Source organism: Athene noctua, chromosome 1 (assembly GCF_965140245.1).
Source record: "Athene noctua chromosome 1, bAthNoc1.hap1.1, whole genome shotgun sequence".
NCBI classification, from domain to species: Eukaryota; Metazoa; Chordata; class Aves; order Strigiformes; family Strigidae; genus Athene; species Athene noctua.
Window position 1 is genome coordinate 146,947,774 of NC_134037.1, and position 27,059 is coordinate 146,974,832.

General features: G+C 37.7%; 1 protein-coding gene across 6 annotated transcripts in view; it reads left to right on the forward strand.

Moving 5' to 3' along the window:
* LOC141957722 (ephrin type-A receptor 6) overlaps nt 1-27,059 on the forward strand; it is a 529,737-nt gene that overhangs the window by 487,472 nt on the left and 15,206 nt on the right. For all 6 annotated transcript variants that reach the window (XM_074899660.1, XM_074899687.1, XM_074899670.1 and 3 more), the window contains one exon: nt 25,063-25,212. In XM_074899660.1, the coding sequence (XP_074755761.1) occupies nt 25,063-25,212 (150 nt within the window). The remainder of the gene's footprint in view (nt 1-25,062; nt 25,213-27,059) is intronic.

Consider the following 27,059-nt stretch of genomic DNA (forward strand, 5'->3'; position numbering starts at 1 on the left):
ATCTTATTTTATGAAAACAAATGGTAAGGTAGAAAATAGAAATTCTGTTACTTTAGCAAGGACTCGACTTTAATTGATTTTTAGTCTGGGATTCTGACATCTAATCTTCATGACACAAATCTAGGGAAAACCGAGTTTTCTTCCATCACTTATGGAAGGACTTTCTAGGTGTTTTGGTTGGTTGGTTTGGGGTATTTTTTTGAATGAGAATGAGCATTAAATTCACCAAAAGGAGGCAATCAAGAAATGCGGAAGAGGAGAGAGCAGAGGGCTTGCAGGAATACAAAGAAGGAAAGAAAGCTTGTCACTTCTGAAAGTAAGAAGAGTTAGCACTGTTTCGATTTTGTTATAACCTAATACTTGCTTAACTCCACAAAGTAGGAGCTTTTGTGGGAAACACATCAGTGTCATGGAGATGCTGAAGTCCAGTCTATACAGCTTTATGAAAAAGGATGAGGACAACAGGTTTGGATGCAGAACATTCTAAGGAAAATCTTGGGTAGTTTTCTGAGCCATGGTCTGTATTCATCAAAGAGAATCAGTTGTATGTTCCTGTTCCTATGGCACCTCACTGCCCCACCCAAAAATTTAACAGAGGCAAAGCAAGTTATACCACTCTTTCATGCGTGGTGGCAAAACCTGGAGCTGGCTGAACTTTGTGCATTTCAGCATTTACTTGGCAAGGTTACAAGGTCCTAGACTGACACTTTATAGAAGCTGTAGGCTTTACATTTTCAAGGACCTGCCCTTTAAAAATCTTAAATTGAATTTCACAGTCTGGCTGAATAGTACAACTATTTGCTTCTCTGTGCAATATTGCACAGTTCAGGAGGTTTAGGATACATTAATCCTAGAATACCACATTGGAAGGGACCTCAAGGGTCATCTGGTCCAACCTGTCTGTCAAGGTCTAGAGGAGATGGCTCAACATCCTGTCCAGTTGAATCCTAGGTGTCCAATGTTGGAGAATCCACCACTTCCCTGTGAGAGTATTCCAGTGGCTGATTGTGAAAATTTTTCCTCTTGTGTCCAATTGGAATCTCTCCAGGAGTAACTTGTACACATTACCCCTTGTCTTCTCCATGTGGCTCTGTGCAAAAAAGGATTCTCCGTCTTCTTTGTAGCCACCCTTTAAATACTGGAACATGGTGATAAAGTGTCCCCTAAGCCTTCTCTTCTCAAGGCTGAACAAACCCAATTCTCTCAGCCTTTCCACATATGTCAGGCTTCCCAGCCTCCTGATCATCTCTGTGGCCCTCCTGTGGACCCTCACCCACCTGTCCTCATCTCTTTTGTATAGCAGGACCAAAACTGAATACAATATTCCAGGTGTGGCCTGACAAGCACTGAGTAGAGTAGAATAATGACTTCTTTATCTCTGCTGGTGATGCCCTTGTTGATGCAATAATGGAAGAGCTCTTAGTTAAAAAAGAAATCTCTTTTCACATTAACTACTGCTCTTTATATAAAGGAATCTTGCAAAGAGTAGACCCAGCTAAATATGAAATTGTGGAGTTTTAGCTTGGTGTGATTTTGGCTTTTGTGTTATGATGTGCAATACTCGTGTTCCGCTGTCTTACCCTTGCCCTTCAGGGAGATCCTCTGGTCTAACTACTACTGATGTCAGTGTTTTGATATTCACTTCAGCTAGAAGGAAGCCAAAACATGCATGTCTCACATGCCTATGATTTTTTCTGCTCACTTTGATACTAATTCTAATACTTTTCCTGTACATGGTATCAAAGTTGTTGTAAATGGGATTCTGTATTACAGAAGGAAGTTTCCAAAGCAAGATGCACATAGATGTTAATCTACTTTCATACTTCTGTAATAGAAATGTTAACTTAGGAACAAGAATGACCTAGTTACTCACTTAAATTAATCCCCGGTGAAATCGACTAGAGGAATTTCTGCTGACCATGTAGGAATTGCAGTTTGCCCTAAATCAGAAGGATAACTATAGAAAGGAATTATTCATTGTTGTCTATTTGCTTACAAGAATGAAAGCCAGATTATTTTCACAAGCCCTTGGGAATCTCACTTGCACGCTTTTCTGTATTTATCAGATTTCAAAAACTTTGCAATGGTAGATTTACTCCTTTTATTCTTGCTCTTTGGCAGATTTTGCAGAGAGCAGCTCCTTGCCCAGCTGTGAGTTCTTCCCTTCATTATATACATGGGGGGTGCAGGGGATGATTCATAGTTTACTGTTACTGTGGTTTCCTTTAAACAGAATGCCGCAGGAATATTGCAGCACAGTTGTTGTCTGTCTTAAAAACGTTAGACCTAGATTTGTATGACTCTGATAAATCTGGGTCAAACATCATAGTCTTTGCTCAGTACTTATTCAGGCAAAACTCCCATTGGCTGCAACAGGAGTTTTGCCTGACTAAGCACTGTGGGATTTTGCCCTTAGTATCTAAAATATTTGATCTGTTTCTTGTACTTTGGAAGCGTTCTAGAAGCAAATCACATGTCTTGTCCTTGACTGCCCCACTGTGGTTGTATCATCTTCAACTTAAAGGTGGCAGAATGTTCTGTCTCTTGACATTAAGCATATTTTCTTTGTCAGAATATTTTTAAAAATAACCAACCTCTCTGCATATTTATTATATTTAAAGTCATTCCAAAATCTATAGGCATTTATTTTACTTTCAGTTATATTTTGAGGGGGAGAAAAATGAACCTTTTCTCTTAAGAAATATTGTGGCTTTTTGTTCTCTCCTATAATATGTTTCACAGGTTCATATTACTGCCTATTCCATATGAGATTTTGGTTCACAGTTCAAATGTCAGAATTTCATTCAATGACAGGCCAGCACAGGAATTTTTACGAAGTAATAGATGAGGCAAACTGAGTCATTAATAAACTCAGAAATTTCACTGCTTTCTTAAAATATTTTCTCTTTGCAAGGAAGCCATGAGTTGAACCTGCTTAATTGACCTCACCAAGAAATGTGCGATATTTGGAAATAAAGAAGAGCATATAAAGACTCAAAATGACATGGAAGAACTAGTTTTCTTCTGAGTAATATGGTCATGCTTACTGCCTTGATTTTGTGTTGTTTTTCTAAAATTAGCTGAAGTACATCTTGAGATGATGTGGTGTTACGGGAGAGGATAACAAGTCTCACTAAATGTGCTTTCATTTCTACTCTAATTTCTAACTGCCTCTATCGTCACTCTCAGTGCATTACCTATTACTGCTCTCTCTGTTTTCTCTTTTCATTGTATCTTGTTTTATATCAGATCCTCTGACTGGAACTATCATATTTTTCTCCATCAGGCACTCTGCTTTTCATTTAAATTCCCTCTTGAAGATTCACATCTAGGTTTTAATGCAAACCTTTTTGAATAAAAATACAGTTACCCTGCTCTTTACTTTAAAAAAAGCTCCAGGGCAAATCTCATAATACATGTGTTGCACATCTCCTTAGGAGCTTTCTTATCCTTACCCAGGCTGAACAGTTCCCAAATCTTCAGTGCTTCCACTGAGATAAATACTTCTAGTCATGGATAAGCTGTTATTCAACACGGACAATTAACTTGAGTATGTAGGCTCTTTCTCCCACTATAGCACTCACTGCCAAATGCAGAAGTATATTTGGTAAACAAGCCATTGTAGCCTGAAAAAAACATACTAGATCCATTTCTCCAAAATGAGGAAGCTGGTAACAATATTGTGACAAGAAATATTTACCTCTCTTTACTCAGACTCCCTTTAAATTCATTGTAGAGCAAACATAGAGCAAACTAAGAAAATTTTAAATTTATGCTTAAATCCTGCAACCCAGCCACTACACTTACCGTTCCTCTTATTTCACCCTCTTTAGCAATGTCATCATAATGCTTGTTTTATTTTATTTTAAATACAGAGAGGCTTTTTAGTGCAGATATACTCCCAAAATTACAGGAGCAGTACTACTGATTAAGCACTTAGACAGATGTTCTCTGTTCATAGTCATTTTCTCCTGGAGAAGCATGGCGTATCCAGTAGTCTGGTCCTGGTTTGGTTGTGTAAAAATGAATAAACGTTGCACAATCATTGTAACTGCATTTTTGTATTGTGTTTAATGTACTTATTTAAAACACATTGATAAATTAAATTTTCAGCAAATTATTAATAACATCATTAGCTTCATAAAAGTATCTAACCTGCAGAGACTCTTCAGCCTTTTTTCTAACAAACTAAAATAATTAATTGAGGTTGCCAAATAATGTATTCAAGTGCAGTTTTAAGTAAATGTTCTCAATATAAAGTTTGATTTGTTCTTTGTTCCCTTGGTCTGATTTTCGGTATAATTTTCTCAGGCACAGCTCTCTGATTAATCTTTTCCTTATAAGTTCGGTAGTTCATTACAGGAACTGAAGTAATTCAAATGTGTTTTAAAAGCAAATAGCTCCTGTGCTAGGGTACGGTTTACTCAGGATACTTACAAATATGCAGATGTTGAATATGAATGGAAAGGTATTTCCAGAGCTGAGAGCCTGTGTGTATCTGTCTTGAGTAATATCTGCTTCAGTCTTATTATTGTAAATTAAAATAATATGTCATATACTGGACTACTTTTTACTGAGTTATTTAGTTGTTTCCAAACGTTTGCAGCTGCAAAACAGGGAGGAAGTCAACAGGCCATCCTTCAAAGCATCTAGGCATGTCGAGGAAGTCTATTACAGCATTTCTTATTAGCAGTGTGTAACTACCCATTTAATTCTACCTCTTATTAATTTTTGAATGCTTGACTTTGTAGCCTTAAAATTTTGCTTTACAGAATCTTCAGTTTATTATGTGATGTAAAAAAAAAAATTCCTTTAGCAAGCTATTCTGGATAAGAATGGAAGTAGGAGTACCGCAGTTTCCCTTGACTTTAGGATCAGATAGGTGCTGAATTACTTTGTTAAACTGGGACTTTATTCATTGAGGTAATCTGAAAAGCTCTTGGTCCTCTCTTGTAGCTCGCACTAGAGTAAGTTGACAGCATTTCTGCTCATGTTCTTATAATACTGTCCCATCAGTGAGCCATTCCACATGGGCTAGTCTGCTTGCTTCTCAAGAGCTCATCTCTGCACCCTATTGTTTTGTGCTGTAGATGTGCTAATGCTGGGTGTTTCCAGCTAAAACAGGAAGGCACACTTTATACCATATAAATGGATTATTTGTTATAAGCAATAAGTTCCCTGGACTGGGTTTTTTTATCAGAAAGATGGAAAAACTTTCTGGGATCCCTGCAGTCTCTTGATCAAATTGCCTTTGTTAATGGTACAGCAATGTTACAATAAGGGGAGGTACAGGAAAAAGAACTAATAGAAAGATACAACTAACAGCTGTGACTAGCAAGGAATATATTTTATTGCATAGTATTACCTCTGAAATTTGCTCAGTTCGTAGAATAAAGCAGGGGGGAAACCCACAACACAACACACCATAAATTATTCAAGGAAATTAATGCACACTGTGTATGCAGACTTTCTTTTCAGTCTTTTCTAAATGGGAGCTGCCAAAGGTTCATGAAACTGTCATGCTCATAAATTATTTAGGAGATCTGCTACACACTTCTTGAAAGAAATATACTGGGACCCATAGCTTTAGTTATTTGTTGAGTTTTTAATATCTGTTTGCTTCTTTCCAATTGTATATAGCACATTTGGTCTCCATCAGAAATAAGTAACATCTGCTTCCTAATTAGGAAACAATAATGGGGAGGGGTTATCTATATTTTTGGCATTGAATGTCCACCACATAATATCGCATTGCTATGTGTAGGTGAGAGAATCATCTACAGTGTAATTTGACATGCAGAGGATACCATGTTTTCATTGTTAAATATTTTATTGTCAGCAGGCGTTCTTTTGAATTTCCTTCCTCTTGGGGCTTTACCTTTAAGTGCCTATCGGTAATCAGGGAGAAAAAGTTTGTGGCAGGACTCTGAATCAGCCAGGACTTTAGGCAAATGTGTACATCTTGTTTGCAGGTTAGGCTTGGTCAATGAATTGTACCAACCCCTTCTCATCTCTAGGAAGTTCTTAATTTCCTCTCTGAGGTTTGGCTGCCTACTTCTCAGTACATGTCTCTCCAGCTCAACATGAACTACTCAAGGCTGTCTCTTGCCTGCCACATCTTACCATCTCCCAATACATCTCTCCCTGAGCTGAGCCAGTAGCATCCCAAGCAAAGGGGCCTCCATCAGAAGTAAAACTGTAGGTAATGTGGCACCTTTCCCTGGGCTTTCACCTCACTGTGACACAAGAAACAATTGTAAACAAGAGGGAAAAAACCAAAATTATCTGTCAAATGGGTTTGTTGCTTTTTTTCTGTATCATGTTCTAAAATACCCATTATTACTTCTCCTGACTGAATGGCTAAGAAAAATGCTTAGAGAGCACAACAGTGAAGCTCTAGATCTTTCTTCAAGCATGCTTTTTCTCAGGTTATAACTGAAGGCAGAGCCAAGTCCTTATTAAAAGTATACTATAAGTTCATTTATAGGAACCTACCCATTTTAATATACCTTTAATTATATTTGAGATAGCAAAATTATAAGAAATTTCTTACTGACTTCCCTGACAAGATATTTTTTTCTGTGTGGGAAGGTGTGTCACAGTAGAAGTCTCAGAAGAAAAGCAGAAGCCTGTCTGACTCTGTGGTGTAACCTTTTTAGATGCTACTCTATCCATCTGCCATTAACTGACCTATATTTTTTCCATGCCCTACATATCCAGTCACATCAGAAATCCTGTTTCACTGCTGCAGATATGCTTTGCTGTAATGTACTTTTCCCCACAGATAAGGTACACAAATGAGAATATTTGGCACATGAACAGCCTCTTTTCAAGTGCAGGGACTGTTGCATAGGATAGTTTTTGTCCTTTTGCATTTGATCTTTTTTTTTTCTTTTTATTTAGTATTCCTACCAGTGCCAGTGTGGTATCCCAGGGCAAAGGTAGCAAGCTCTACATGCTTCTTGACAGCACATTTAGACAAGGTTCCTTTGACTGGCTCCTCTGGAAGCCTCTCTCCATCACAAAACAGTTGGCAAAGTACTGTGTTCACTGCTTTTTTTTTTTTTAAGACTATGCAACTGTCAGTGCAGCGTTGCCTTTTGACCAGGTATTGCGAAATCAAGCTATTATATGATTGATTCCCATGATCTCAGGGATGCGGATTGCAGTGCAACATGCTGTATCTTCTCTGTGCTGAGGTACCTGTTTCTTGTCATGTGTATACCACCCTGGAGTTGAAATTCTTGTGTACTATGAGGTGTATAGATAAAAGCAAGAAAAAGCCTCTTTCATTTAGCTTTCTACATGAATAACACTATAGTGCTCTCAAGTTTTAAACATGGAAACATAAGGACTTGAAATTAAAGTTTGAACTTGTTACAGGGGCATAATAACACCATCCTGTATATCAAAAATGCAACATAATACTGGGGGTTTTTAACATTGTCTTGAGTTTTTGCTTTTCAGTTTCTGCGTGTTGTGCACTGTGTCCTGGGCTTTTTGCACAGACTTGTTTGTAATCAGTAGTTTAAAGGTATTTGTATTAGCCAGCTATATATCATAATTATTAATCATATCAAAATATTTCATAATTATGCAGTTTTTAAAAAATATATCAAACACATGTAAAAATCATATAATAAAGATTGATGTGACATACTGAAGACCTGTTAAAATAAAAGACTTTAGGCTTTAAAAGTTCTGCTCAGAAGGTCTCTCCCATGAAGAGGAATAGCAACACTGCACATTCTAATTTGTGTGTACAAATTTAATTACAGCAGACACACAGACTGGGCTCCACAAACTGCTAGCATCTCACTTCTCAGCATGTGTGATTTTACTCTGAGTTATCTTTCTTTGGGAATAATCATGGGACTGAAATACTGATGCTCCTTCCGCCCTCCCCCGCCCAGTTCTTGTAGCAGTAAGAAAATTTGTCCCTTAGAAGATACCCCCCCTCAAAAGTACTTGTTAAAAAAATAGCCAACTTTTGCAATTTGAGTCATCATTTTTTCACAGAGGACAAGGATGGGACAAGCATTTTACGAGGAAGCTACCTCTCTCCACCCAAGTTCTTATTCTATTATTAGGGAGAGGAGTATTTTGCTAGATTTTCTGTGGGAAAGTGCTATTTTCCATAGATAGTATGCACACAACTCTTCCTGGTAGCTGTGCAACGCCAGTTTTATAGTCCATGGGAACAGCACCTCAGAGGTGTTAAGCATTCCTGTAGGTTTCATAAGTATCACACATTTTTATTTGCAGTTGCTGTGTTGCTAATATGTCCATGGAGCTAGCTGTTCATTGCTCATGAACAGTTTCTTTGTGTACACACATGTATTCTTTTCTCTGTCAGAATGCTTCAAAATATTAATTCCCAATTTTCTGTCCTATTAAGTTTTTCTAGGCCAATATCTTTCAGTAACATAACAGAAGTTCATTAAGACCATAAGAAGATTCTGGGAAGGTTAGTCTTATGAGCCATCATGATCATCTCATTTCTACCCAGATACTAAATATAATTTTACAGTTTTTCTCACTTCTAAGTATAAATACTTCCACTTACCTCATTGTTTATAAGAAAATATAAATCTTGTCACAATAGGCAAAACTACAAAGGAACCTTCAAACAAGAAAATCTTTCATAATGAGGCATGAATACCACAAGGATTTTTCCCCTTTCCCTAATTTTGCTTCTTGCTGTGCATCAGCTTATCAAAAGTATAGAGCTATAGACAGAGTAGGTGAGGGGACTTAACTGATCTTACTGCTTACTTATACAAGAATGTGACACTGTAGATAAAGTAAACCGTGATGTTTATCCTAGAAATGGACCAAATGCCACGTGTTCATTGGAACAGCTGTGAATCTGGCTTGATGACAACTCCCAGAGCAACATATTAAAGCCAACATTTTGTTCCTGCAGCTTAGTACTGGTGATGTGTGTTTAATCAAATTAATAAGAGGAACAAAATTTAATAATAAATAAGAAGCCTAAAATATGAAACTGAATTTTCATTATGAAAGTTAGCATGCAAGTTGAATAACAAAAGAGATAAGTTATTATTAGCTTACTTTCTGATCTTTTGAGCTAAACTGGAAAAAGAAAATGGAACAGATTGTGTGTTCTTAAATATCTTTCTGCTGGTGTTGTAGTGTTTACAAAGATAAGATATAGAATATCACAACCATTGTACTTTGGGAGACACACCATCGTGTTGTGCTGAGGAAAAGGTTTGATTTATTATAGTGAATATGATTCATTATTTAACAGTCTAGAGATTTATATATGTTACTGTTGCTTAATAACTTTAGCAACATTTCTCAATTGTATGTGGAATATAATACTAGCACCAGTAAGTATTATAAAGGTGGAATTGTAAAGATAATGCCTTTCCTTGCATTGCATATTTCATACATCCCTAGTGGGGTGCATACTGTGAGAATAACTTTGATATTTCTGTACCAAAATAGAACTGGTTCTGCTTTGTCTATAGTTATTTCATTCTTTAAAATCTGCATGTTGATTTTTTTACTTAAGTGAACGTACTGCAGAAGAGAAAGGAGTCCATATAAACATTCATAGCAGTTGACCATTAATTTGTTTTTCTATTTTTATCAGTACAAAATCCATCATAAAGCTCTCTCCACTGCTAGATGAAGGCACAGCCCAGGAAACCAACAACTACCTAAGCTAGAACTTTATCTCAGTGGTTCTTGGTCTTTTACCTTGCAGTTTTACCCATCATCATTAATTTATAGCCTGTTTTCAGTAACAGTGAGCATCAAGAAATCCAGTTATTGCCAGTAGGAGTTGCAGGTATTCAGCATATTTGATAGTCCTCAACCTCTGTCTCTGGTTTTCCTACTGTTAAATGGAGACAGTAACTTCTTCAGAGGATTGCCATAAGAATAGTTAGTTACGAGCTGTAAAGCACTCTGAAGAGCAAAATGGCTAAGCAGTATTATTGCACCGTTTTAACATTTAACGAATTTCAGCAAAATCACCTCTCGTTTTTGAAAATACTTATAAAATATGAAGTGTGAAAAACAACTTTCCAAATTTGCTTACAGTGTTTGGAAAAATCATTATTGGTCAGTGTACCTGAAACAAAGGCTTTATAGACTTTTATGTAATTGTGAAGACAATTGGGAAAGAATACAAAACCAAGCTTGTTTTTCTGACTCGAAGATTTTTGTATGGTACATTTGCTGTGATTACCATGAATCTAAAGGCAGTTTCAACCCTGAGCTTTTTAACCCTCAAATGCCACAATAAACAAAATTATTTAAATATCCTCATGCTTACTTTTGGTAGACATTTTTAATGCAGCAGCAATTGCCCATATCTCATTGCTGAAAACCTTAAACAACTGATAGATTTTGAAGCACTTTAAAAAGAACAAATGTGCAATAAAATGTTGTGGCTTTAGTCCATGACACGCTATGTGTATCGCAAAAAGTAATACATTTAAAAAAACTGATCAGTTTGCTGCTTCCATTAACTCTGTATAGCTGTGAAAAGTTGAAGACTCGTTTTTCCCCTATTCTTGGGGTTTTGTTTGTTTATTTGAGTCCCAAACTGTGGATGAAATGGGGAGGAAGGGCTGGAAAGACCAAGAGCACACCATCAACAACTTTATTTAGCCAAATGAGACCATGATCACTCCAGCATCCCAAAGGGAACGTGGAGTGGAAAACACAAGCTTCAGAAAAAAGAAGTTTGGGGAAGGCAAGGGAACATCTATTCTTGTGGGGATGGCTAGAAAGCTAGCTGCAATTGCATCTCCCCTGTAAACAGAGAAAGTGAAAGGAAAAATGAGTGAGAGACTGCCACTGAGAATAATGCCTAAAACCATGGAACAAGAGTAAAGATGTTGGATTGAATCCTATGACCCCAGACAGATTAAGACTGGAGATGTACCTTTTTTTTCAGCCAGGATAAATCAGCAGGAGTGGTAAATACATTTAAAAGCCAAAGATCTCTAGCACCCACTTGTATTTTAGAAATAGCAAAAGTTCCCTAATTAAAGATAATTTGTAGCATATCACAGCAAAACAGTGAAGAGAAAAACATTTAATCAAGGCACTAAAATGTGAGAGCCCAGTGAACAACTCAAGTACAAGGACTCAGCATAAGTGATGACCACAAGAATGACCACATTGGTGGTGAATATCCTGTGCACATGCTGTGGAGTGCAGCACAGAAAGACAAGACAAAAAGAGGAGTGAAAAGCTTCCTTTTCTGAATGTTACATCTTATCCTAGGAAGAAAATACTGCATTTGTATGTCTGATTTTTCCTTTTAATTGATTTTTATGTTGTAGGTGATTGTGTGATGGGGGATGGAGGGTCTTGGTGGTTTTGTTAAGTTAGGCTGAGTTATACCAAAAGTGCAGCCTAATGTACCTTTCATTAGTCATAAGAATACATGCTGTAGAGATATTGATGCCCTAGTCATGGGGAGAGTTTCAGAGAGTATGCCAGAAGGTGTAGAAATTTGTTAAGGAGGATAGATGGCTCATCTAGATCAATTTCTCAGAGCACATTCTTGAGGTTGTAATTAGTGAGCTCTCATACCTGGAATAAATCAAGTAGTGTTCTGGGAATTGCTGATAAGGGATGGTGGCTTCTTTTCAGTGTTGTTTTTGGTGTTGTTAAATCACTGGACACTGAGTTTACCTGACAAGTTTTTCATCTTGATACCACTGTTTTTACCAGGTATGATACCCATCCTTTGCAAAATTCAAGTTTTTCCTTCTGTTGTTTCACTGGAACTAAAGACACCCTGTGGGTTATTGGGAATTACTGAGAATAATCACCAGTCTGCTCCAGAAATTTTCCAGTCTACACCAAAACAAGCAATGGAGGGATGCATGTGCTGTAAAACATAACCCACTTTGTTGTGAGTCTGAAAATAGGTGGTGTTACAATTAGCATTCTGGCTCTTGAAGTGGTATGAATTTCTGGTTTTGAAGATATGCTTAAACTTTAGCACTTTTCACAGAAAATCTTAAGGAATCAAAACCATGCATTAGTATTCCATAATCTCATACTTCATTGATAAAAAAACCAGTTGTCCTTAATTTCCTTAAGTATACAAGGTCATAATCCAGAAGTCAAGGGGAGCAAAAGAGTAAATTGTTAACTATCTATAGACAAAGGAGCAAAATGCTTTTTCCTGAAATGTCATTAAGTTCTGCTGAATGGTTTTGATTTATTCTCTCTTCCTCAATGCTATTATCTGAGTTTACCTTCAGATGCTGCAGGCACAGCTGTGCTAGAGCTGCCTGTTGCAATGTGTATTGCTTTGCTATCCACCAGAAGAGCTTTGGAATTCCATTTCCTACATATATATATATATAAATAATGCATATATTCATTTTTCAGTACATAACTGTAACTCAGGTGACTGAAAAAAAGAAAAAGTCAGTGCATATGCTTTGTTACAGCACAAAAAGGGACTTCCTGCAGAAGTTGCACCTCTGTCTGAAGACAGTTTATCCAGCTTTGCCGTAACTTAGACAGATGCATAAGCTTAATTTGCATGAAGCCTGAATGCTAAAAATTATTCAAATGGCAGTCTCCCAGTGAATTTGTGGTTAAAAAAAATTGTCACTTGCTGTCTACCTCTGCTAAATTAACATTTCTAAATTAAAAAAAAAAAAAAACGCACCTCATTTTTCATTATTCTGAACTAGTTAGACTTTCTAAAGTGAAATACACTGGAGTTTTTTATTTGTAGAGACACTCTTAAAGGTCAAAACCAGTTTCAACTACTTTGATGAAGCTTTTTGGTGAATTCATGAAGGTGTAATGCAGAAGTCACCACTGCTTAGAGGGTGTATAGCAATTTATACAAATTACTATTCCAAGATAAACCACAGCTGGTCTAGCACCAGTGGCAAGTCTGATGTCAGAGAATAATCACATCTCTCATTATGCCATGTATCTTCTTACCTTTGTATTACACTATTCTGTTAAATGAAGTGCCCCTGAGGGCTGTTTATCCCTAGATAATAGTCTTTGCTGTTAAGTACTACTTCATCAAAATGTTTCCTTCTGATGATGTCTTACTGTAATATATCATGGAAGTGACAACTAATATATTATATGATGAAGTAAAATATCCCCTGAGCAAGGTACAAGGATGATAAATTATGTTAATATGTTATTTCCATTATATTGTCATCAGTCAGATGATGATTTAGTATGATGCATCATCAGAAAAAGATAATCTAATAGGGTTTTCCTCAAATCATTATGCAATCTGGGGAATACAAGGAGTAAATTCAACTGATTTATAAGACAAACTGTATCCCAGTGGCACAATTCATGAACAGCCTAAATTAAAATATATCAAGATATAGAAAATAAGGACAAAAGTCTAGGAAGTGCAATACTAAGAAATGTTAGTATTGTAAAGGTCAGAAGAAGATTCTCAGTGTCTGTAAACTGACATTATACTAGTATAAACACTATATATTAAATTGTCATTGCCATTAGTATGACTGGAGCTGCCATCATAAGCATCAGTCAATGCTTTGTCCTGCTAAGCTGCTGATGATAGTGAAATAGAAACTAACTTGATGTTCAGTGCCCTTTATTCAGACAGTTGACAGAGATTTAGTTGAACATGGATATCTGCAGGAAGGCTCGACCACGTTTCTCTGCCAAGCTATTCATCACCAAACAGATGGTTATCCTATTATTCAGCAATTTGCATGCTGCCACGCTGCAGTGATCTATGGACAATACCAGTATGTCACTAAACCCAATAGAAATATCAGAGAAACTTTGTTGTGAAGCAGCCCCTAACTTATACTGAAAACTTATCTCATGTGTTCATTTCTTCGTAATTTTTTGGTGATATGTTTCATACATGTTTGTGCAGTTATGGCACGATAATGCTGTGTCATAACTTCTGCTGTAACAGAATACCTTCCTTGGTCAGAGGGTAGGGAAAAATTTATTTAATGAGAAGCAAATTAATGAAGCCCTATGTCCTAGGGCTCCATTATATACATCAACTGCATTTTCATGCTGCAGTTATCCTAGTTCTCAGGCTGTCTTCTGCAGCCTCAACAGTGTAACTTTTGATCATCTCAGTCTCCCCATGGCACCTTCTCACTGCCTCCAGCTTCCTGCTGGGCTCTACCAGTTTCACCTCCCAGATAAAGCTTAGATCCATTCCATGTCACTGTGGCCTCATACAATATCAAATTACTCATTAGTCCCTTTCATATCTCTGTACCTATATCTCCAGTAGACCAAATCTTTGCCTAGTTTGCCAGGTGGGCAAGTGGCAGCATGTTGTGTCCAGCATTGTGCAACTTGATCAGCTACTGAGCCACTGCCTTCTACGCTGGCTGGTCCAGAAGAATAGCTACATACTGATCTCTTCTGCCTTTCCATCAGGAGAAATATTTGATCCTTTCTCATTTGCTTAGATACTGTTTTTCATTAAATATGTGGTAAATTGGGAAGGGATCAGCTGCCTATATGTAGAGGTCCAGTACCCTCTGAGATATCATGGGAAACCTGAGATCTCTGCAGAGGATTGTCAGACACGAGGCTGTGGGAGACCTGCGTTTTCCTAAAATGACAGCTAGCAAGCAGGTGACAGTGCCTATAGGGACAGTAGACACCACGTTTAGGTGATTTGATCTAGCCTTTGATGTCTTTCCTGTCTCTACCTTTCTGTCATCCATGCTTCTTGAAATTGCCAGCAGTTGAAAGCTCCTAGCCTGGGGGCTGCCCGATATACAGACATGCCAGCAGTGCAGCTGCGGTTCCTATACTTCATTTCTTTGGAAAACCAGCAGGACGGCAGGCACTGGGAGCATTTTGGCCTAGTGCAGGAGAAACGGCTGTTACCGTCCTCTTCTCTGCTGAGCCCCACTGCCCACCCTGGCCTTGGCAAGCTGCTCCTTGCCTTCGTCCCTCCCTGTACCCAGATGGGAAGGCAGGGGATGGTGCCTAGTATTTCACAGGTCCCTGGCCCCTGTCATGCTTCTTGACCCATGGCCCTGGACTCAGCTGCTTCACCTTCATCAGCATCTGTTCTCCCATCTCCCCTGCAATATATAAACAATAGTTTTATGTAGTATGTGGTCTCACTTGAGATGTGAAATTTGCATGCTTACCAACAGTGTGGGAATACTTTTACTCCCTTTTCTAAGTGGAATTATTTACTCCTGATGAAAGATGTGAGACCAAAATCTTTACAAGATAGTGACATCCCTCCGTGGAGCAAGCATAAGACCTCCATGCACTCACCCAGTAAGCCAACCCCCACTATCTCATGGCAGTACTTTTACAGATAACAGTCTGCCTGTTTATCTCCTTAGTATTCAGTCCTTTTTCTGTTGCTAAAACTTACTAACAGTAGAACTCTTTACTTCCTTTTGTCAAAGGGTTTAGTCAGAAAGGATATCTATAAATGTTGGGCTCCTGTACAAAGACAGAAATGTAGTTATAGAACCAACCACAAAAAACAAATGTCTTGTGATCCTTCAGATAGCCATTTACAATTACACTGTCTTACATCAAATTGCACCTCACTTCAGGTGCCTTTCTTTAAATTTAACTTTTTTTTTTCTTTAACTGTCTTTCCCCCAAAAAGTCCATGTTCATCATCCACTTTTCTCCAGTTACATAATTATACCATGTATTTATATTTTACCTGCAAGTGAACTGAGATGATAGGAAGGGAATAATGGTCAAACTCAGACAGCCCCCATGCTTGTGAGCTCAAGAAGCGTGTCTCCAAAATGCAAGCAAGTAGCCAGTTCCAAGGAGGACTATAGTAAGAGAGTGCACATGCACTGATGCATCCTCAGTCTTGGTTATCGAGTTTGTAGTGGTCTGTGGCTTAAAGACTTCTTTAAATCAGAGGTGGGTCTTTATACATAATATCCTTCATGAATATTTCTTCTGTAAGTTTATCTAGTTACTTTTTAGAGTCCATGACATCCCGTAGCAATGCTTCCTTTTAAAGAAAACCCAAAACCCAAATGGTTTTTGTTGATGTTTTTAATCTGCTACTGGCCACTTAAATTTGGTGCACCCTGATTCTTTACTCTCCACCTATTATCAGTTCTATTATATTTAGGGTTGCACACACCTTTTCTAGTTTCATTTATTCTGTACCTTTGAACACCCATACAGTCTTTTCCTACAGGTCTGTTAGTTTCAGTGTATCCTTCTGGGATGAGGGATAAAGAGTGAATGTGCATCAGGGATGAAGAGTGCAATGCAGGAATGTTCTAGGTTTCAATTGTGCCATGCTTTTTTCTTTTCCTAATCATTTCTATAATTTCATTTCATCTTTTACCTTTGGTCTGCTTTTGAGCATGGAGTTGATATCGTTACAGAGCTGTTTATCTGTTACAACCACAAGATCTGTCTTGAGCAGTGATAGCTTAGTACAGATTCCTGTTATTTTTATGTAAAGTTAGGAGCATTTTATTCTGTGTGCATCACGATGGCACTGAATTTTGTGACATTTTATCACTTGAAACTCTGTCTCGTAAGATTATTTGGCAAATTTTTGTCAATCATGATCTTTATTACCATGAATGCCTTTGAACTGCTAGCACAATTTTACCTGTTCACTGTCCAGCCTGTATTGTAGATTCTACATAACGCTGCCAGCAAGACATGAGCATTGGTCCCTGGGGGATGCCACTCTAAAAACTGACCTTTTCTTTCTGATTGTTTGTTTCCTATCTTTTGACCAGCTACTTATCCATGAATTGACTGAAACTTAAATAACCAGCAAGCTCCTTCAGGATATAATGAGAAGTGACCTCACAAAAATGTGAGCAGAATATTTAATTCATCAGTTACTAAGATATTAATTCTCCTCTGCACTTCCTGTTGCAGCTGGGATGAAAACTAAAATGAAGATACTTGCAGAATAGCTCAGTCTCATAACAATTTTGATCATCATCTGTATATGTGTGTGTGACACTAACTCTCAAAAGTGTAATTTTTGTGATGTTTCCAATTCATTTCTAGAATAAAGTTTTGAAGAAGCCATAGAAAAATAAAATCTAGTGTACCCCAGAGCAAGTTGTATCTGAATTCAGTATCTAGGTTCCTACATTCTGTCTAGTAGAGCATCCCAAAGAATGGAGTATGAAAATGTATACTGGAGACAGTACCGTAGCCTATATGACATTAATTTTGCATTTATATCCCTTTCACTTTGTCCTTAATTTTTGAGTTTCTGAGTTTTTATTTGCCACTTCAAATTGTATGGTGTGGAAAGAATTATGGCAGGGGTTCAAGGACAAGGCAATATGAATGATCTGGGTATGAATGATCTGGGAATTATGGACAGAGAGAGGCCACTTGGTTACTGAAACATAGGAACTGTTTATTGTGCATGTCAACTACATATGCATGTGGAAATCAGTAGCTGTGAAATCATTAGTTATAGTTAATGACATGAAGTGTTCAAGCAGCACAAGGTAACGGTTTACTTTTGATCCAATAATAAACACTTCATGAAACCCTGGGCAAGTCAGGGGCACCCTTTCAGAAACAAGTCTTCATTGATGCTTTTAAGAAAGAATATTGCCTAGTAACATCTTTTTTTCCATTTAAATTACTTGGGTTTAGAGAAAGACTTGTATTCAGTAACTCAGTTCTGCTGTAAGAATTGGACTTTGTAGCAAATTCCTTTGTTACAGAGTTCTGCAAAGTAAGGCATCCTTCAAATAAGCATCTCAGAACAAATCATTTTCACATTTTCCATTGACTTCAGTAGGACTAGTTGTGTAAGCAAAGTGGATAGTCTCTGGATGTGCAGATTGAAGAGATCTGTAGGAGTAACTTTCAAGAAATTGGTTATGGCTCTAATGTGAGCTGTGCTGACACAGCTGGCAGATAGCTTGAAATTGATGGTCTTGAAAAGAGATAGATCTTTGCCAGAAATATGAGTTTCTAGAAAAAAATGGCATTTTTTTCTATCATTACTGTCAAATAGTGCTATAGTTTCTAAACTAGATTTGGTAGAGATGCATGGTTCTGATATTTAATTTCAGAAAAGTAAAGGGTTTCTCTGCTATTGAGGGCCAGGCACCCAAGACTGTAAAATTCACTGGTGCAATCTTAATCCATGCAAAATCCCACTCTCTAAAATATTATAAAACTCCTTGGCCCCATCCATCTCACTCTTACCTTTCAGAAGACTAGTCTCAAAGAGGTTTTTCAAAATACTTGTGTTTATCTGTCCTTGTACAATTGTCTAGTTCTTACCAGGGCTCTGAGGACACCACCAGTCCTTACCAACCTGCTGGGACTTCCCTCCACCCCTGCCCAGGGGCCTGGGCCCCTATTTCAGTTCATCTTGGGGCCATCAATCCCTGTTCCAGTAACACTGTGGCTGACCAGCCCCAGCCCTGTTGGATTGAAATTGTTTGGATATACTGGATTCACCTTGGCTTGCTACCTTGCCTTCACTTGATGCTCACAGGATGGTCGATAGCACCCGTTGCCATCACCACCCTGCCCTGCTCATCCCCCCAGGTGCCATGGGGTGCACCCTGCCCACGAGGCCATTGCCCAGCCTGTGTGGCGGCCGCTGCTGGCTCCCTGGCCCTTCAGGAGTAGCCCTGCGCTGGCTGCTCTCTGACAGCTCTAGCTGTCTGTACTGATGTGTAAAGCAGTTAATTTCTGAATCTTTTTTTCTCTTGTCTGTCTTTCCTTTCTTCCTCTTTACTTTCTCTCCCCTTCCTCTCCCAAAGAAAAGCACACTTAGCTTTCAGCTCTGGAAAGAGCGAGACCTCTGCTCATCTTCAAACACAGACCCCTTTTGCTCAGTCTATGGAAGGAACTACTTTGGTCATTTAAAAACTAAACAAATATATGTTCTTAAAATAAACGGGTAAAAACATTGGGTCTTTCAATGATACCTTGTAGCTTAATGCATCACAGCTAACAAGAAAAGATGTCTGTAGTCCAGTTAGTAACACACAAGAGACAAAGTTATCAACCAATTGTATTTAGTACTTTGCTGTATATTTGTCATTGTATAAAGTTCTTTAAATTGCACTGTCAAGGAAACATGAATGCAGGACAGATGTGAGTGGTCAGAAATATTCACTACTGTTTATGTGGATTTTGAGGGTCAAAGCTATGCATTTTTATCGGACTACTTATCTTTCAACCCAATTGAAGATCAATTCGTCAGGCAAAGAACTGCATGTTGAAGTGTTTTGTTTCAAATGAAATGCTACTATTACTAATGAGAATCCCAGCTGTTTAGAGATCATTCCGGATTTCATAACTCTCCTTATTAGCAAAGTAATTTTTTAATTTTTGAACTAAAAGACAGTAGGGTAGGATATGTCTGTCTTCCTGGAGGCTTTGTGTGTATGTATAACCACTACCACTACTCAATTCATCTTACTGATGACCTTTAGGAAGAAAAAATGAGAGGTTGGGTAGAGTATTTTGGAGAAGCATCCTGCTATACCTCTGATGTTAATGCTAATTAACATGAAGCGTTTCTGATAATCTGTAGATAGACATTTCAAGTTGACTGTTTTAGTTCTGCCAATATCTTAAGTGCTGATTCTTTCCATCCATCCACAGCTTTCCCCCTTTTTGAAGACACAAATAGATGTGTACTGTAGGGGTTAATATTCACTAAAATTGACATCTTCTCAAAATCAAAAATAACTTGTTCTGAAAGATTGGATAGCTAAGTTGGGGGGGGGGGAGGGGGGAGAAATCAAGTTCCACATATTTAACTTTAGCATTGTTAATCAGGATATTTGAAAGAAAGTTAATATTTTCCCAGAGATTAAAATCAAATCCACTTTTTGAAAATCAGTGAGTTTTGTTCATTTCGGTTCTGAGGGAAATGAAAGACTCGTAGAACTGACTGGAATTGGGCATAATGAGAGCAAATTCTGAAATGCTTTTTCAGAGAATTTTTGTTATCTTGCCATGTAGTTTCTCTGATATTTCAATAGACACTATGGAAGACTGTTGATAATACTGAATAGTTTTAAATTATGATTTGAGGATTCTAAATTCTGACTATTTGTAACTTTACACATGAAAAATTTGATTCATATACTGAAATAAAAGCATTGCTCCAGTGAAGTGGCATAAGGCTTTTATACAGAATGATGAATTATGTCCAATATTTAAAACTCATTACTTTTGTCTCTCTTCACTCTGAAGTTCTTTTTTTTCCCCATTTCTGTCATTTGGGGTGGAGAAAAAGACAGATACTACACTTGTGTCATGGAAAAATTATTGCGTGATTCAGTAACATTGTACATAAAGGAATAGTAACTGACAGATGCACAGGAATTATTGTGCCAGATTAGACTAATGCTGCACGTAGTTCAGTACCTTTTGTCCTAGAAATAGACATCTCTCGATGTCTGTGCACCCGGAACTGAAGCATTTGCACCTCAGTATTCAGTAAAACTGCAGCCAGCTCTGTGACAGTCTGTCTGCAGTTGTCTGTCATTCAAGGAAAATACAGAACAGGCTTTTCAACAGAAACCGTCAGTGTTTCACATCCCTGCTAGTTCTGGGACATTGTGAGTCTGATGCACTGTGTCTGCTTCTGGTTGCTCACATGTATCACTGTCTTTGCACACCCAGTAGGAGCTCATACATCTTACCTTCAGTTTTATATCTAAGGTTCTCAGTGGTGTTACTCCTCACTTTAATTAGCTAGCAGGGCATGCCAAAAGTTCTGGGCATCTAACAGGCTTCCTTCTTTGTTTCTGTGCCCTCCCTGTCATTTTGCACATCAAGCAATTTGAGGTTGCTGATACATCCCGACCTTCATCTTGGTAGAGTAATGGGCTGTAGCTGCCAGTTACATTGTTATGCTGGAGTTCTAAAATATGTTTAATTATTTAATTAAAGAAAGTGGGAGATGCCAAAAACGCAGAGTAAGGGATAGACTTTGTGGCCCGTTGTACAACATGTAATGTCAGTGTCAGTTGCCTCGCCAGGGTCTCTGCACGTAACAGAGCATAGGAACATTTTTTTTGTTCTAAGTTCAGAGAAGAGATGGCATTTTGGAAAGACTCATGCATAGCTTGGGTGAAAGAATGTAGTTTCAATTCTGTCTTTAAATGTGTGGCAAGTTGTGCTGTTGCCAACTCGGTAAGGAAAGCAAGTGTGGTTGTGGGTGGGCAAGGGGTAAATTTAATTTCAAGGACTGATCTCTAAACAGTTCTACAAGGTAAGCAATGTGAGCCTAATGTTCAATTGCAAGGGGACTCTTGACACTGCATAGTAAAATTGCTTATTAAATTACAATCAAGAAAAAAATCAGGAGATAAGACACTATTCAGCTGGCAGCATACAGAAAAGAAGGCTGAATTCTAATTATTTGAATAGCAGTGTTAGTGTTCTTTTACTATGTGAAAATAAAATTAGCTTATCACTGATGTCATTATTAAGGTATGAAATGAGGCAGAAATATAATTTTGTTCCTAATACTCCTTCTGCCCCTTCCCCCCAGCCCTCAAAAGAGAGAGAATAACCTAAAAGCAAAATGGGCTTTTGTAAGGGCTTTCTGGTACAGGGAGCTGTGACAGATTTCATTGCTACAGTAGTAAAATATGTGATTTATAAATTATCTTAATTTGAAGGTGAGACATTGTGTAAACAGTAACAATTTCCCAGTTAGATCAAAATTTAAAAAGACATGCAATGTCAGTAACACTGTTTATTACTCTAATCAGAAACAGGAAATATATTTTCAGCTATTCTAAACCTTATGTGTTCTTTTATTATGCATGAGCAGCTATTACTACTGTTCAGTCATTACATCTCTTAAGGTAGACATATTGCAACCTTTGCCTTTTGAATGGCTTTCAAATAAATAAACCAACTTTTTTGCATAGAAAGATATTCTGCAAACATAATTAAGTATTGAAATTTACATTTTTATGAACAGGACATCTTCATACATAAGATGAATCCACTGTAAAAATTTTAGAGGTTTTCTTCACCTTGTTATTAGAGCTAGCAGAAAAGAATTTTATTTTACAACACTGAACACATCTTATGCCCTTGAACATGAACTGCCTTGAATTTTGTGAAGACTCTGTTCTCCATTCTCATTTTCACACTCAATGAGCCACTACTGTTTCAGTCCAAAAGGGTTCAGTCAGTAAAGCTGTATCATGAAATTAGTTGTAGGGTCTAATCAGATTCTTTGAAACTCGTATCTAGCCGGTAGTCACAAATCTAGCTGAAAATGCTGCTCGAGATGTGACCTCTTTTTTGAGTATAATTTGGAAACACATAATCAGATTTATGAAAAGAACACGCTTTAAAAAATAATTTTCCTATTATGTTATAAACATTAAAATTAAAATCTATAAATATCCAAATGCCTTTTATTTGCATGTATAGATTTGTTTTCCCTAAAAGTAGATATTTAATTATTAACACGACTTTTCATTAAAATTAAAAAAATAATAAATGATTAATAAAACCCTCCAAATTAGAAATATAATCTCATAGTAAATTTGTTGATTCATCAATTTGTCTTGATAAACAAAGTCTTATAGTAACACAATCATCTAAACTGGTAGACTTTTTTCCCTGTCACCTCCTGAGATCTGTGATAAGGGAAGAAAATACAGAATTTTGATTTTGCATCCTCACTCGAATGCTGGTATGGCACTCCCGAAAGTATCTTGAGTGGACATAAAGCAAAAGTCATCAAAGGGGGGTGCTTCACAAGACAAGGTTCAGAGAGTAAACTCTTGAGTTGGAACAGATGTCTTACCTTCTACATCATTTGTCAGCCAGGACTGATATGCTGCTGCTGAGGAAGGATGTTTAGGGTTGTCAGGGCAGTGTCCCTTGTGATATGGATCACCATGACTCTTGTTGACCTTTTTAAAAGTGCATGTGTCCAGGTCAAAAGAAGGAGTTAAATACCTACCATGACCTTGTGACTTAAGCCAGGAAAATACTGATTGTCCCTAAAAATCTGCAGAAGCCAGATCTAAAGATGGAATCACCTAAGCTTGGCAATAAAATATTTAAAAATAAAGGACTAAACCTGATCCGGTAAAAAAGATAAGGCTTATAACTCTGGTGTGAGGAGATATTTTGAACTATACTTTGCAGTTAGATCCTCAAACTCTTTGTGGCTCAGAGAACACATCTTTTTGGTTGGACAGCCCAGTGGTAGTGTACATTTGGGGTACTGAGTATCTAAATCTTCTACTGCCTCAGGAAGCTTGGATTCACATAACCCACCAAAACGCCATTGCAATCAGACCATGAGATCAAACACCAAGTGTTCTTATCCAGTTCATTTAGAAAGTTTAACTATCTCCTGGGGAAGAGACAAGAAATTAGGTTGGTCTTTCCTTGGAGAATGTCTTATCACAAATCTTCTTTGTCACCCTGTTTCTTCATTCTCATACCCAAAAGCATTTGTAATTGCTTCCAAAGTGGAACAGCTGTACCAGGAAGGGACCAAGAGCATCACACTCTGCCATGCTGGCTAGGGTGGGCTCAGAGATGGCAACACATGGGGTATAAAGCCCTTTGCCTCTATGACATGCCAGAGGAGTGATATGACCACCAGGTTATTGAATTTTAAAAAAAAGAGGGTAGGGGAAGTGCTTGGGCAAAAATACAAAATAAAGCATTACCTTTACTACTGCCAAAATAAGTAAGAGGATTGCCACTGACTTCAACCACAACTGAGTAAGCAAAGGCTTTAAAAAAGCAGCTGCAAAAAATGTAACATCATACAAAGGACATCTTGGCTACTATCATAACTGTCATACAACATATTAACCATACCATATTAACCATATGATAACCATACATTTTTCATCAGTGGGTGAGACTCAGTGATGAGAAGTTAGCTTACTGGCACATCGCCAGACACAGAGCTTTGCTTTTGAACACTTTTTTGGTAGAACAAGCATCTTCTCAGCCAGTTGAAGTTAGGCCTCAAAACTTGCAGGTTTTTATGTGTTCAAAGCAAATGAACAGAGATGTACATACTTGTTTTTAACCGTGGCTTCTCTTCAATTGCCAAATGGATGTTCTAGTTCATTTCTTCTTTTGTTTCTGTCAGAAATACAATTATAATAGTGAGCAGAATCTATTACTGCTTGTTGAAAGCAACTACTGCTAAGTGAGCTCAGCTCTACTGACTGCATCCTTCTACCATCTAGTGGCACCTTAAGCATACTGCTCTCTCTCTATATATATATAGTTAAATGGAGAATGATAATAAATGTATACTTCAGAAAAGAGAGATGTATCTGGAGAAGAAATACTCTGTTCTGAAATGGAAAAGTAGTTTTCATACATAAACTATGGAAGAATAGAAGAGATTCAGTGGTTTTAATTACTAATGTCAGAGAAAGTTCTTCATCCTCTGGTCTTGTACAAAGTCAGGTTTGTTGATTGAATCTTTACAAATATTTTCTGGTAGCACTTGGATTTTAGGTTGAAAGCTGCAGAAGGAAACTATTCAACATCCTAAGGAAATACCTATTAGAAACACACTTGGTTTGCTGTTTACCTGGATATTTAAAGGGCATAACAAAACTTAAAAGAGATTATCAGAAGAATAACAGAAAGCCTATAGTTCCCTTTCTGATTATATCATTTTATTAAATGCTTTCAGTGTTCCATTTTGCAATAGGTGTTTCTGTTTTGTATAAGGAAAAATAGTTAAATGTCAGAGTACTAGGAATTTCAGGCTTGGGATGTTTGCAGTCAAAAGGCATGTTCTGACTAATTATATAACTGAACAAACATGAATCATCTGAAATGCTTTCTGTTATTTGAACTGAGTTTTGTTTTCACAAAGTGCTGGTTTTGGTCAGTTAGACTACAAATGAAAACAAATATTTATCAAATTCAAAAAAAGGTGTATTTCTTCCCTTCCACTTGCGGTAAATTGACAAGGCAAACTGGCAGAAGACAGAATGTAGATTCTCAGCATTCAGGCTTTTTTTTTTTTTTCCTTTTAAACATGTGCTATTCTGTATTCTAGTCATACTGACAAGTTTTCAACACTTTTTCCAGGGTGGAAAAATCCCCATAAGGTGGACTGCTCCTGAAGCTATAGCTTACCGGAAGTTCTCTTCAGCAAGTGACGCATGGAGCTATGGGATTGTAATGTGGGAGGTGATGTCCTATGGTGAGAGACCATACTGGGAGATGTCCAACCAGGATGTAAGTACTGCCTAGGGCTAATTGACAAGTTGTTGAAATGTTCCTTGAAAATGATTGTCACTCCCTGCTCTACTTTGCTTCCTCATTCACTTTCTAGGCTGGAACCTCAATTTATTTAAATCAGCATAACTCTTGTCAGCTTCGATGGGACAGTTAATTTATGCAGTCTGAAGATTTGGCCCTCTATAACCAAAACCTTGACTAGCTTCCTCCCATGGACTAAAGACATATTACAGGGGCATAGTCAGCTTGCCAGGTCCTAATGCTGTCTATATGTGGCTTTCATCCAAATCCCTGGGAATCTGCATCAGATATGCAAGTTGATGTAGATCTCAGTTAAGATATAAATCAAAACTTGAGGTAATACTGGAGCTATTCTGATGATGAAGTTGGCCCATTATCTCCAGTACAGTCTGACAGTACCCTTCAATGAGAATACATAGTTAAATTCCAAAAGAGTTAAGCTGCCATGAGAAATCTATTTGCTAGTTCTCCTTTCTAAGAATTAAATGTATTTTGTTTACCTTAAAAACTATGTATAGGCTTAACCACACTGCAGGACAATAGTCCTCCTTCATAACAAAGTTATGTTTTCCTCTGACTTTTTTGCAAAAGTGGCTAAATAATCCTTCCCAATTAAAAAAAAACACATTTGCCTCTAGTAAAATTGAAGACTTGTCCTAGAAAACGAAGCATGGGAAAGGGAAAATGTGTTTTCTCTTCACCACAGTTTAAATTTTCACTAATGCTCTTATTTGATGGAACCCTATGACAGCTCAAACTGGTATGCTCAGTCTTCGCACCAGCCATCAATCTCTCTGTCAAAATGCAGAATATCAGCCAACCCATCTTAACCTCTCTCATATATGTGCCTGGAATACCTCTGCATCAGTTCTGAAGAGTTGACAAGACTTTTCCCAGATGGCTGTTTTTATATTGTTGCTAAGTTATTCAGCTGTTCAAGTCTGGTTGCTTGTTAAGGCTGATCAGTCATTTGGGGATAAAGATCTGAGAGAGATTTTCATTTAAAAAACATAATTTCAGAGTGTTTCAGGAAGAAAAGAAAGAAAAAAAAAACAAAAAACAAAAAAACCCACAAAAACCTAAAACCACCCAAACCAGAAAAGACTAGTAGAACTAATAAAGCCTTATTTCCCTTGGATTTATACTCTACAGCCTCACCAGTACTATAATCCTACTTCTCTCCAGCATTTCTCTTGTGAGTTTACCCTTTGGAATTATACCAACTCTCCTGTAGATCATTCTCCCCTGACAATGCCTACAGCCTTCATCCTCTCTCCACCCATCTACCTGCCAGCAGCCCAGCTCCCTGCTGTGCTCCTTAATTAACACCAGGTATGGAATGATACATACTGTGGCTGGTTTTGAGCTATGTTTCTGTTGTTTGTCCGGACAGTGATAGCTGGTTGCCCATCTGAAGAGAACAAGCAACCACTGAGCTGAAATAGACCTTTTCTCTTCAATGGAGACATTATTTTGGTACTATCTGAACTATAAACACATCATGGATCTACTGTGAAAAAATCAGATAAGCCCAGTAGGGTCAATTCTGTTTCCCACAGCTAGCAATCTGTTGGCCTTTGAGATGCCCTACAGTAATGAAGATCTCCACATGCAGCTGGCACAGGACATGCAGGAGACCTGAGTCCTTCTGCAGCAACAACCAAACGCCAAGCAGGATATCCCTAGGGTGGCTAAAATTAGACACCTAAGCTTAGACAACTGAATTAAGGATATTTTTTTCCCTGGGGAACAGTGTGAAATCATCTGTGTACAGATTTCTCATATATTTAAGTCTCTATGTCCTACCACTGTTATGCCTCTAC